The sequence below is a fragment of the Neolamprologus brichardi genome, chromosome 6 (genome assembly GCF_056152115.1).
Source record: "Neolamprologus brichardi isolate AB-2024 chromosome 6, ASM5615211v1, whole genome shotgun sequence".
Classification (NCBI taxonomy): Eukaryota; Metazoa; Chordata; class Actinopteri; order Cichliformes; family Cichlidae; genus Neolamprologus; species Neolamprologus brichardi.
In genome coordinates, this window is record NC_142109.1 from 5,179,895 (window position 1) to 5,194,240 (window position 14,346).

At 39.0% G+C, this 14,346-nt stretch overlaps 1 protein-coding gene across 1 annotated transcript in view; it reads right to left on the reverse strand.

Annotated features, from left to right (window-relative positions):
• The window catches only part of LOC102785341 (voltage-dependent T-type calcium channel subunit alpha-1I-like), a 180,833-nt gene that overhangs the window by 45,824 nt on the left and 120,663 nt on the right, over positions 1-14,346 (reverse strand). Inside the window, exons 23-27 of the mRNA XM_087841530.1 lie at positions 14,101-14,190; positions 11,267-11,459; positions 9,031-9,182; positions 6,289-6,398; positions 2,458-2,591 (exon numbers count right to left, since the gene is read on the reverse strand). Of these exons, the coding sequence (XP_087697656.1) occupies positions 2,458-2,591; positions 6,289-6,398; positions 9,031-9,182; positions 11,267-11,459; positions 14,101-14,190 (679 nt within the window). The remainder of the gene's footprint in view (positions 1-2,457; positions 2,592-6,288; positions 6,399-9,030; positions 9,183-11,266; positions 11,460-14,100; positions 14,191-14,346) is intronic.

Sequence of the window (14,346 nt, forward strand, 5' to 3'; positions counted from 1 at the left end):
CTGTGGCAGTTATTTGACTTGAAACGACAAATTTCATCTCCACATTTTGAATTTACTCTGAAAGTTTAATCTCAAAATGAACAATAATATTTTTCTTTTAATGTCGCTGTAACATTTCATTGTACTGGACAGTTTTAGAGAAAAACTAACATTAACTGCCAACATACAACAAAACAGTCGGATGAATATTCTATTGTATTATCCCACTAGCGAGTTGGAATTAATCCACTTGTATGAAACGACTGTGGAACATTTTAATATTCTCTCCCACAGTCACAAATTAGTTAACATTCATACACAGTGGCAAAAATGTTAAGAGAAGAAAGACTAAAAGTCACCAGTAGCCCTCACACTCATCATCAAATACCCCACTTGCTTCTTAATTACCACTGGCTGCTGTTTAGTGTAGCATATTACCCATGGGTCCAGAGGTCCCTGAACAGAATTATGGAGGGCAGAGGGTGATGGTAAGAGAGGGCGAGGATTAAGTGAGATTGATGTAATTAGCCTTTATCCCCCTCAGTGTGAAGTTAAGAGGACAGCCCAAAGAACTAGTCCTTCAATTTCCCCAGATTTATTAGAGCACAGATGCAAAATGACAGTCAAGTTTAAAACGAGAGCAAATCTCAGTGTAGGGCTGGGCAATATGGCCTAAAATTCATATCGCCATATAATTTGAAGCATGTGCGGTAACGATATATATCACGATATATTCTTTTCTTCTGTATAACGTATTTTCCACACTTAAAATCCTTTAATTTTCTCAAAAATCGAGAGTGTGCCTTATGTATGAATTCTGGTTGTGCTTACTGACCTCGAACCGATTTGGACGTGCTGAAATCTGTTAAAAAATGTTTTAGTACAACTTTGGTAAGCCGCAATGCTTGATGGATTGTCAGAGCATTACGGCTGCCGTAGTGAGGAGCTTCGTGGAGTCCAAAACTCCGTCCCCTTCAGGTCCCAAAGTCAAACGAACACTAACAGTTAAAAACGGTCTAAATTCTTTCATCTTTAATAAAATCATCAGCGTTGCTGCTTTATCAAGTGTAACAATTACGTTTTACATCCATGCATCCATGAAAACAGAATTTATTAAATTTCACGAAGTTAGAAGTTAACAGGAAGTTAGCTCGCTAGTTTTCACCTAAACATGACATACCATGTTCTGACTGAGAGATTTTTGAAACTAATTAAAACGTACAGCTCTGCTACCACTTCCAACATAAATGAAGACAGAAAACTAAACAGCAGTGGCGTTTGTAGGGTTACTGAAGTTGGACTACCTGGTATATAATGTTGTGCTACGTGATTGCTAGCGACACAGCTATGTTAGCATAACATTAGCACAGTGAAGCTGGAGGATGAACGCCAACTTTTTTCCACTCGATAAAAGTTAACGTGAGGGATTCTGGTGGTCAGGGACAAATGCAATCGCATAGCAGGATGCTATACACGGGCCAAACTTCAGTCAGGAGAACAACTGAGATTATTCATCCACAATACAAGGTTAGTTATTAATATACTGCAACAACATGGGAACAGAGCAGCTGCGAGAGAATTCAACATTAATGAATCAATGTTACGGAAATGGAGGCATAATTTGCAGATGATAATAGTTTTAGCCGCTGCGATGCTTTCGACCAAAACAGACGCAGCTTGATGACATCATCAACATGCGCTATCGCGATATAGCGATATAGTCAAAATCTCTATCGTTGGCCAAATTTATATCGTTTCTATCGTATATCATTTATATCGCCCACCCCTATCTCAGTGATATATGGATACTGATGTCAACCTCAGTGAGCCTCTTTTTCAAGTTACTCAGTCAGTCAGTAGGCCAGTCTAAAATTCTTCAAGCAGTCAACACAACTAGTCACCGTTATCCATGTGTCTTTGTTCAGTGGTAAGTTTGAAGGCTCCCTAAATGCTGTTTCATAGATTGAATTAAACACATAAAGAAACATTTATCACTTCCACAAGTTAAATCAAACAAAAACAAAAACAAAATGTCTGTAATATTTAACATAAAAAGCTTACAGGACATGAGAGATTACACCTGCTAAGCTTCTTTAGGCTCCTCTGATTTCATTTTCAAAAGCTTCATTTACAAAAATAATGAACACAATCATTTTGTGAGAACTAAACTGAAATTAGTGATGTGGAAATATGCATGACTTTTAATTTATCTTTACTGCTGGGTGATATTAAAGAACAGCTGGGCACACTATAGCTCAAACAACAGCTACAGAAAACTGAAACAGAGACAAAACAAACAAAATCTCTGACTACTTTTCTCTGGAAAAATGGTAAATTAGGAAACGGGTAAGGGCCAAGCACATGTAGAAAAATATAAAATAATAAAAGAAGTAAAGTAAGATGAAGTTTCAGGCATAAGAAAACACCATGGGAAGGATGTAGGGTTAAAGACGTGTGCGTCTGTGGGTTGTGGTATACCTCGTGCTATCCTGAGCACCCTCATGATCCTGATGATGGTGGGGTTGATGGGGAGCGAGGCATTGATCTCAATCTCTTCCAGAGTGATGCCCATCACTGACAACAGCACAATGGCCAAATCCAACTGGTTCCACCTACACACACAGACACGCACAACAACTTTTCAACATACCGGAAAAATACCGAACCCGACGGAATATAATGTGAGTCTTAAAAAAAAGGAGAACGAGGATGAATTGCTCAGGATTTCATGACTGCACACATCACGGTCGGTGTCATGTTAATTTCCCAATGAATATTAATGTTCTACATCACATTTGTGCATAATTGGCTTGACTCTCGCACAACTGACTTGGCAGAAGAATTGGTAACAGCTCACCATTACCCTAAGGCCTGCTCCAGCTATGAATATTTATAATAATAGTAGAATAAGAGTTTGAATACAACTTGGACTAAGAAACAATATCTGCTGAGTCATTTATGTAGCCTGTTGTCATTTTATTGGTCAAAAAAGAGTTACTAAACGGCTCATGTGGGAAAATTCATGAATGTGAAGTTAAATAAATAATGTGGATTTTTATATTTTTGTCAAAGTTTTGATGCGAACTTCATATTGTAATGCTAATTCTGAAACAAGCATCGCATAATCTCATCAGACAACAAATATAAAGAGGACATTCTTCAGTTATATTATTGTTGAGTAACTATATTATGAAAGAACCTTTAAAACCCTTATATAAGAAAGAGACCTGACCTTTCTTACTTTAAAAGACATGTGCACTCCCTTAAATATACATTCCCCCCTTATTTTTTTTAAATGTAGCAACGTTTCCTTCACTTTTAACTCAGGTTACAGCAAAATTATTGCCCGGGGGAATGTTTCCCCACTGCGTTTCACGCTAGACAATATCTCAGTGCCAGAACAACAAGAAGCGGCACACAGACAGACTCACACAGTGTAAACACACTCAAAACAGGGTTGCCTAATAAACCCAGGGGCTCCTGAAAAGGCACACAAGGGTGAAGACAGAAAAAGGCAAAGGTGCTGCAAAAGAAGAGAGAGGAAGGACATAGAGAAAGAGAGCCATGAAATGCAATGCACACTAGAAGAAATACCGTGACTAACTAAAACTGAGACACATAGAAAGATGGACATTAAAATAGGTCGGAAGAAGTAATTTTGAAAGCAAGAGGGGCAGAAATAACCAATAGCAATTTTCTCCAGCACAGTTCTTGAAATGGATCGGAAGCAGCAATAATAAATCTACATAGTAGGGTCGAATAATATTCGCCAACACTCTCACAGCTGCTCCACGGTCTTGTATGTGTAACTGAGAGAAGAGCCCCTGCAGGATTGCTATGACGCTGGGTGAAGATATGGAAACGAGTTAAAAATTCAAGACTTTCTGTACCTGCACAGTTGGATCGTGTTTTTAAATTAAACATTCGCCATAAAATTGACCGATGACATCATCAAAAACTTGTGTAAAAGGGGCTTGGAGCTTATTTTCTTTACACAGTGCTGGCATAGTCGGTTGGTTATATTTAAACAACACATTTTTGTCACCATCCATCTGTCCATAGATCTAACCATGTCTCTTAGCAACTTCATAGTGTATGCTGTTAATATACTAGCAGGCTCACCGGCACTGCATTCTCACACAGGAAATACCTGCCAATGATATCTAAAGCAGGATTTAGCTCTTTGTGGTTCTAATTAGGCACAAAAGCCTGAAGAGAAAATAAACAACCTGAACAGAAGTGCAGAACTTGAAACACGTGGAATAAGAAAGCAAGCATTCTCTAAAAATCGTCTTCTTCACCTTTTTTAAGATTGCATATTATGCTCTTTGTATGATACATGTTACAGTCCCTATTTACATTCACTGTAGGCTGTTTTTTTGTGGATTGACAATTTCTGGCAAAAGTTAGGGCCAAACATAAACAATCTTTCTTAAAGGTACAATGTATAAAAATTCTACTACTAGATGTCAGTAGATAGCAGTAAACTGAGTTCTGTGTTCCTAATTCAAGTGTATACTCCGGTAGGAAAAACATGTTTTTGTCATGTTTCAGCCAAGTGAGAGCAAAAACATTCAATTTGGAGTGTACTCATAATGACCACAGCTGGTTAGCATGTTTCTGCGACTGTTTGGACCTGATTCTCCCCAGAGTTTCAGTAGAGTGCTGTGAGTCCACTGTTTACCTCAGCTGTCAATGCAGGGTGAGAAACGTCTATTTACTCTGGAAGAGGCTGTAAAACTTTGTGAAAGGAGTCTGATCTGAGTCAGTGAGTCAAAGAAGCCGACTTATGGCCAATCACAGACATACTGAGGTGGGTTCCTGAGGATATGCAGAATGTTTCTGTCTGTTTCTGCTTCTGTTAGCCACTGTTAGCTGGGGTTTGTTGGGTCTGTGTTTCCACAAGCCCCGCTAGTTTAGAGACTTATTCATCATGAAGAAAACAAGACATAACAGAACATCTTCAACCGGTTTTTCACTCGCTAGCGAGGGAAGTTTTTGGTCAAGAACCAGCTCTTGGAGCTCACGCTCCTAACCTGTCTCATGCCCAAAATCCTTCCAAGAGCAGCTATTTATTGACAAACTGTTACAATACACATCACAGCCCAAGCACCTCCCTCTGTAAAACCCCCCAATGGTTCTAAGACAAGGCACTATGTGTGTGTATGTGTAGGCACGTATATACATGTGCAAGAATGTGTATGTGTCATGTGAGAATGTGTGTGTGTGTGTGTGTGTGACCTCCTGCTGACCAAAAGGGTCATAAAAGCAGGAAGCTTACAACAGAAGAAACAGATCTTCCAGATAGGATGCATCTACAATAAATCCTCCCCCAGCACAGAGTGGCTGGAGAGGTGGTCAGGATCAAAGGAATGGCTCAAACTTACAAATTTAAGAAGCCCAATGACAACATTCAACAATTAGACTTAACAGGGTTAGCTGCTATTAGCAGGTGCTGGTGAAACTGTCTGACTTGTTGAACTCTTGAGACATTTACGTGAATAAACTCTCATATGATGCGAGAACGTAATGAAAATGTGTATCAGAGAGAAAGCGTAATTTTTAGGACACTAACAATAGCTGGTAGCTGTACGGAGACGGGAGTGTTGCATATCTAATTTGCAGACAATAACTGACTGCAACAATATTGGGAATAAATAAGCATGTTTGTCTGACTTGAGAGGAGGAAGAGGATGATATTTGATGAAGTTGCTGGGTACGTTGTCTCTTTCCTTCACGTTTTCGTTTCTTTGGTGAAAGGGACTCCTCTACAGATAAAACATAGGTGTGATGCTTCATATCTTGAGTCGGAAGTTGCATGTCACTCCATTGCATGCAAACACCTATAACTTCTCCTTCCCCTTTGGTGTTTTACATATATAGTCGGTCTCTAGACAAATACGTAAAACACAATTAGTCGACAGGGAGATGTCCATCACGGCCATTGTAGTCAAACATGGTGGGGAAAAACGGCGGCTTTCACTAACGACAAATCATTTAATAGATGATTCAATTTATAAGAAGGTATAAGAGTGCAGGAAGACATAATCACAAAGTAATCTGTGTGTGTAAGTTTTGCCCTTGAATCTGTGATCTTGTATTTTTTTCCTGTCGTCTCTCAGAGCTTAGCTGGCCACAGCAAGCAGCTGCTTCTCTATTAGGAAGAAATATAAGAGATAAGGCCGTGGTATATAATACCAGAATGTGGACTGTACAAGGATTAACTTGCTGCTGGTGCCGTGGGCCAATACTATAACAGATTTGATCAGTTTTGCATGCTTCAAAGATTTAGTGCAGCCGGGACTGTACCTGTCCTTGAAGAAGCGCCGAAAGCCAAAAGCTACCAGTTTGAGAGAGGCCTCGATCACGAACGTGGACGTGAAGAAGTAGTTGCAGTACTTTAATGCAGTCTCCAGAGACTGGGAGAGTAAGAGAGATGAAAGATGGACAGAGAGGTTAGAACTGAGACAACAACAGCAGACAGTTAATATCACCTCTTCCGTGACCTATTACAAACACATTTGTTATCTTTTTTCACGCCACTAAAACTGTCTTTTTATCAGTTCACTGAAGAATGAAGCAAATAACACAGCAAGTTCTGAGAATTGTTGTTCAGTGAATCCGTTTTGCCAGAGTCAGCAACATTTGCACTTGCCAACAAATTTCTTTTAATAGAGGAGAGCTTAATTGAGACAGACAGCTAAATTATGTCACACTCTAGGGAGAAACGGAGAGCACTTTTTCTACTACGCTGGTATTAATGAGTCAGACAAAAAAAAGGGCTACACAAGTCAAACATTAGTAATGTTAAGTGCACATAATTAAACCAGATTATCCACAACAAGTCTAATTACATATTAACAAAGCGTGTGTTGAGAGGTAGTAGAAATTTGCCATTTTCAAACAGATGTTTGGACTTTAACGACTTTAATGACGCTATTTTAAATGATCTTTGTAGATTTCTGACTTATGGTAAAATACTTTTAGTACTAGTTTTAAAGTTGAGACCAAACAGAGAGAGAGTTGGTCATTGTGCATCCCTTCATGCTGACAATTGGTTGCTAGAGGATGTTTCTGCTTGTCTAGGTAACGTATTTTCAGGGCAGATGATTTCCTGTCCTCTCATTGGTGGTTGCTTCAGTCAATTGTGTTGAAGTTGACAGAAGTTTAATTCAGCACCTCCTTTATTTATTTATTTTACCCATAAGTTATTTGAAATCAGCGAATGCTATTGGCCATCTGCCCTCTCTGGTCGCCACAGTGCTACAAAATCACATCTTAAAACACAGATGATCAAGACCAGAAAATACCTGAAGGATTTCAGAATTAGTCGTGTTAATCTATAAGGTTAAGCGTTTTAGGATGTCTAAGGAACTTGGAAAGAAAAGCGTCTGGATTTCTTGAAATTTCTTCTCATTTGAGAAGCTTCTTCAGTTTTAAGAGCAACTGGTGGAGAGTCACAGATTGTAAGCCCTATGGGACTGTCCCCAAAGAGGGTCATGGACTCCCTATTGATCCTGTACCTAATCACCAAGGCCAAGGTGTAAAAATAGGTCAGAATCAGCCAAGGTTTTGGGTTTTTGAGCCCAATGCAAAACCTTGCCCCACTCTATCATGTGATTTCCTGAGGTCAAATGGCCCAGGATGTGAGTGGGCGTTAAGGCGTCTACACATTGGCGTGCTCGAAAGAGTGACCTTTAGATGCAGATGGAAAAGCCGAGTCTTGTCTTGTCGAGGTGGCTCCTCTATGCTGTGCCGTGCATTTATGAAGTGGCTGTTTGGTCTCTCCGATGTAGAGGTCTGAGCATTCCTCGCTACACTGTACAGCTTCTCGGATGAGAGGTGAAATGTCTTCAAGAAACTTAAAGAAGTCGAGACCCTTTCTTTCCAAGCTCCTTAGACTATGATGACCTGGATGATGAAAAAGAGGCTGGGGAGAGTTTCTTCCCTGTTTTGTGTTTTTATACCAGGCAAAACTAACTGTCCATAGTTTTATAGGACTAGGAACAATTTTGTTTGTTCAGGTTCAGATAAAGAAAAAAAATGTAACCATTATAACTTATTTTATAATATAGATCTTTTTCAAAATGTGTTTTTGTCAGATTACTTTTACTGTTAAAGCTCTTACAAAACCATTCATTTTTACAGCAGTTCTGCTCTGAAGACAAAAATGTAATTATTTTCATTGTTAAACGAGTTAAGTCAAAGGCCAGTGTTTTTAACTTTTCCACTTTAAGCAGCCTTTATAATACCATTTCAGCTACATTTCTTTCCTTTATTTCCAAAGGGCTTCAGTCAAGTGTTATGTAGCCATAAACCCTGCAGGTCTTTGACGATAGCCTCACATGTGTGGGCGATAGCCTTTGGATGTCAATGGCAATTCACACAGTCAACTGAAAATAATGAGCTCCGTGGGCTGTCTGTGTACAGCTATGTAAGTGGCTAATACCTTATATGTTTGCCACAATTGTCTCTCAAGATAAGAATATTTTCAGCTCAACACTGAGACCGAACACCAAGTCGTATACAGCCTACATGCCACAGGTCAGAAATGTGAGAGGAAACAGTGGGGGCAACACCACAGGGAAAGATCCTGACTGATTTGAGTGGGTTGCTCTGGTAGTTTCATTTCCTCCTTAGTGATCATATGTTAAACCAATTGATTATGCTATTTCATTAGGGTAGCAAGAACATGGCATAAAAAAAGTCAACTGTTACCATCCATTAAACACTTGAAGAGCTTTTTCTTACTTTTTAGCCACTTTATTGAACACCGTACTTGAATACTTTCCTGCTAAAAAGGCTTTTTTCCCACCTGAAAATCATTTTACATTTGCTCCAATCTGCCGATTGTTTATATTCCAGCACTTCAATACATGCTTTAGTTTTTGGCAGTATTTATTGCTGATTCAGAGCAGCGGGCTGGTCACTTGCCTCAGGAAATGGCAACTTTTAACCATCAACACCTACTCAGAAGATTTGGTGAGACTGAGAAAGAAACAGCAGATTTGTTCGAAGCATCGCTCTATCCTCCTCAAGCAAGGCTGTCACCTGTGGTTGGTTGTAGTGCTCCAGAGACATGGTGATGACATTAATGCAGATAATGAAGGTGATGACCAGGTCCAGGTAGTGGCTGGTACACAGAGCATGGATAGCCAGGCGTGTAGGACCATAGGATGCATAGTAGGGCAGCTTCTGTGCCTCTGGATAGAGGAAGAAAAACAATAAGACAATTAGGGTTTAGGGTCAATGAATGAGAAGGAAAAAAGACAGAAGGAAAACAAAATGGGAGTGAAAGACAAATTAGAAAAATGTAGAATAAAGTGAATGACAAAAAAATGGCAAAAAACCAAAAGAGAAAATATACAGACAAAATGTTTCATTAAACAAACAGTGAATAAAACCATGAAGTATTCAAAGAGATCAGGATTCATTTCATTGGTTACAGTACTGTACACAAAGTCTTGAGTTACTCCTTCTTAATACTTTGCTTCCAAGGATCTAGGCTATATTTTTAAGTGGTTATGAGGTTTTCTTCAGGCTGAGGATCTTTTAGAGATTTTATTTGGACATTGGCTGCTTTTTCACTCATTTATAGTACAGTAGTAGTTTTGTTTTTTTTTTATTTTTGTCGAGCCGCTTAACACTGACCTATAAATGATTCAAGCATAAAACAGGCACCTACCCCAAGGACTGCTTCTACATATAACATAAACTGAGAACCCATTTTAAAATGTGCCTTTAGACACTTTGCTACTTTGTCAGAAAAACATTAATTTGTTCCAATTTCTTTTGAAATGACAGCAAATTATACAGTTTGACAGGGACAGAGGAAGAGATGGCACGCTGTAGCAGTTGAACTGCATCTCGAAGTCATGTCCAGCCAAGACCTGACACAAGACATAAGATCTACTTGCCAAAGTTACCAAAGTCCCATCAGAAATGGTCTCAGTGGTGGGCTGGCTGTCAAAAAGTTACTCTTAAGGAGGGGAAACGGGGAGAAAATGTCTGAGGCATGCTAAATTACACAAGAACTGCACTGCAAATAAGTGGCAACAGCTCTTCTGGAGTGAAGAATCCAAATTTGAAACCTTTGGTTCAAATTGTTGTTGTCAGTATATACATTGTTCCACCATGCAATACTATCTGGAGGGTTCCTGTTTACCAATGGCTTAAATTTTCAGGAAGTGGTGCCAAACATACTGCTATAATGCTGGATAGAAAGAAAAAAATGGAACACTATCAGTCATGGATTGGCCTCCCCAGAGCCCACACCCCAACATTATTAAAGCAGTGTGGCACCATCTTAAGGTCTACCGGTTTTGCTCAATTGGTGTGGATGGTCAGGGGGCAACAGCCTAGGTTTGAGTTCTGAGGCCCTGAGACCAAATAAAAGTTTTTAAAGTCTACTACAAGAAAGTACAAGAAGGCTTTCGTAAGAAAGTTTAGGCGTTGTGGACGAATAAAGACGGTCCTACCAAATATTGACTTTCAACTCTTTTTTTGCCTCATATAATATATTTCCATCGATGTTTGCAGATGATTTTGCTAAATCACTATGTCTATTTCCCAGTTTCCTAACAAAATATAGAGAAATAAAGTCGACTCAAGGCTTTTACACAGTAGTGAATTTATTCCAAAAGAGGGAAAGAATAATGACGCTCAGAGCAGCTGAAGAAAAGTCAGACACTGAGATAAACTCTGTGCTTATATAAAGAGAGAATTTGATAAATGTGTGAGAGAGGTTAAGTAGCTTTAAATGAGTTGAAAAAATGACTCATTCAACGTCATATTATCATGTGTAATATAAAAGATCAAATTAGAAGTCTTGGGCATATGCCATGTGGATTTTACCCAAAGAGTGGATACTTTAAAAGATTGCATCTATTAAGTTAAACATATACTGTATATAAGATTTCTGAAATTGGAAGTATGAGAGAAGAGGTGAGCATTTTTTATATAATAGACTGTATACCGTTTGCATCTCTTTGCTAGATTTTCTCTTTATTCTTCTGTACACTCAGTCTTTGTTCCTCTCCCAATAGATTTTTGGATCTCATCAGTCCTCCTCCTTCCATCCATGTTTTTTTCAACATGACTTGATTTTTTAAAACCGTCCTTTTTTACTTTCTTTTTTATTTCGTTAAATTTTCCGTCTCATCTTTCTGCTTTTCTTTATTAATTATTTTCCCCTCAATCTTTACAGTGCTTCAGGCACTCAGCTCCCTCCCAACTCCTGCGTATCCCACGTTCACCCTTCAGCTTCTTCCTGTTCTCTGGATCTTACTTCTCCTTTTCTTCTCCATGCGACGCTGGCGTTTCTCCTCACGTCTTCTGGCCTCCTCCACCTCCTGGTGCTGCCGACATTTGTGGAAGTTCTCCACGACCACACCCACAAACATGTTAAGGACGAAGAAGCTGACGATCAGCAAAAAGGAGATGAAGTAGAGCAGCATCCACGGGTTGTTGTTGGTCAACGGCTAGAGGACACAGGGAAATGTAACATTAGAAAAAGGTAGACAAAAATAGGAAAACATAAATAATCCAAGGGTGAGCTCAAAGTACAGTAAAGTTTAATCTCAATAAAAACAAATACTATGTATGGAAAGTTTAAAGCCCTTTTCACAGATGTACTCAAACCCTGAACTTTTCTGACTTTTTTCTTTCCTTTTGAGTTTGTGTGATGTGTTGATGGGCAAAACACTCAGCTAATAATCTGGTGCATTCACCTTTATCAAGTAGGGCTCTTGTGTGTCACCAGACAGTTTCTTAAATCACTACATAAAGCTTACAGCAGTATTCAAAACAGACTATTTCCTGCTATGTGCTATATGTGACCTGATTAACATCTGAAAATGGAAAGGTTAGTTGTTGATGTCCAGATGTTGTTTTAGCTGGTATGTACATGAAATATGGTGATCGCTGAGAATCACTTCCAGGATAAGTTTGACACTGTTCTACATGTTTAGGGTTACACATCTATTCAACTCGTTTTGAGAGAAAATAATACATCTGACACTCTGTGTCCAAATTCAGTACAGTTTGAAAATCTGGGGACTGTCAGCAATCTCAAAGGATGACAGTAAACCGAGGAATAGGCAGAGAATGGAGACAACGTGGGTTGATTGGATGTGGAGGTAGTTTTTGGGAGAGAGTCATTAGAAAACAAAACAAAAAATAAGGAAAAAAAACTCTGAAGTTCAGTGACAATAAAGCCGGAGATGAGAGTCAGATTTTCAATTTGGGGGAGCGCTGAGAGCTGAAAGCACTGGGTGGAGTGTAAATGGGATTAGTCATTCAGAGCCATGTTGGACTGCAGTGAGGTTTCTCCCTGAGGCGAGGAAACTGAATCATCCAGAATAATGCCCACTCTTTTTAATAGATTCTCTAATAGATTTTCAAATAAACCAATTCTACAAGGAACGCGTTCACTTTGTAGCAACTATAGAAGACTAATTTGCATCACGTTATTGGATGCTGTTGTCGTCTGTGTATATTATTTGTGGGGTTAAGGGGACAGTAAGCAGCGTGTTCTCCAATTTAGGAAGCAAAGATACATTTTTAAGATCGTGACTGGCCTCAGGTGTGATTGTTTTTAGCTTCCATTAGATAACTATAGTATCTCTGATAGAGCATTCAAGCAAAGCTCCTAATTTCACATTCCAATTATAGCTCAACCCTCACCTTCAATCATAATTTTAAACTGTAACGTGAAACTAGTTATGAACTACATTCAGCTCACATAACATTCATTGGAGGGAGTGTGGGTTAATTAAATTTAAAAAGGGTATTTGCATTATACTAAAGACATAGGCAGTGCACTTAAAAACAGCATAATAGGGACATAGGAGCAAAGCTCTTCAAATAAAATATACTAACAAAGGGATCTCAGAGGACTGGGCCGTCCCATTTAACCGTTTCATGCATGACAACCTCAATCTGGTTAGTATTTTTATTCATCTTTAAGCATGAAAAAATATTTTTGAACCTAATTTTTTTAAACATGTACTTTTTAAAGAGTTTGTTACATGTCGACTTAGGTGGACATCATACGTTTTGACTTATGAATTTGGTATGGAGTGACACATCAGTGTCCAATGTAGTGGTTTATGTGCAGGTATACCATCAACACTGACACAAATACAAGAAAGCAGCCTTTGAATAGCTGTCCACTGTAGTGACCACTATGTGTGAAAGGGTTAAATATGATTCCAATGATAAAATCCAGAACGGGTATTTGGGAGAAGGCGATGTAGAAGGTGCTGCTCCTACAGGAAACATTTGTAGTATTGCAATGATATGAACAGACGACACTAAGACACGTCCCTGTGGAAGAGATCTGGGAACATCCAACTGTGTTGAATATTCAGAAGACCAGAGGAGGAATTTTATATCCCATCTGTTAAAGAAATGTGGGATTCCCTCAAAGAGGTTTGAGTATATAGATGGAGATTTGGGTAAACTCTGCTTAGGTTACTACCACTGAACAGTGGACCTGACTGACTGACAGACAGATAGATAGAAAAAGGTTTTAATTATTCAAAGGTTTTAAGTATCTGGAGATAATAAAATAAATGTGATCATTGAAATTAGGTAAATACAATGTCAGGTGAACTGCAAAACCTGATATACCATATGTATGTCATGAGACATACATATGGTATAATATGTACACACTGGAACTCTTTCCCATGTTGCTGTCTGTGTTTATTGTGCTATGGTGTGTTGATATCTGTGCATCCCTGTATTATCCTTCTGTGTTACACATTTCGATGTTTTTTTTTCCTCGCTACCTAGCCTGACCTGTCTCCCCAATGTGATGTTTGTGTATTGTATGTACGGTCGGCAAGGTCTGTCATCTCGGTTGTGGGCAAAAGACCTGCAACTGACAAATAAAGGCTATCTCATCTCATCTCATCATCAATACAAGTGAAATAAAAGTATTTCAAAATGCTGAAACAAGCACAGCCTTTCTGCTTCCATGGGAATTAAGACGATAAGTAGCAGCAAGGTGCTGCAAATCAAACACATCTAACTGATCATCATTAGGTGTGAGAAGAGTTTCTTTTTACTATAACCACAAGCATGAGCATAGGTATTTACGGTAATATTATTTATTACCTGCTGGTCAATTCCCACTGCATCTAGTCCATGGTACATGATGTTGACCCAGCCATCTTTTGATGCCAGCACAAACAGGGACATAAGAGCCTGAAAGGCACACAAGCAACAGCATGAATAAACAAAGCAGGGGTCTGCAACTCCAGTCCTCGAGAGCTACGGTCCTGCAGCTTTTAGATGTATCCTTGTTCCAATGCACCTGAATCAAATGAATGGCTTGTTACCAGGCCTTTGCCAAACTTGATT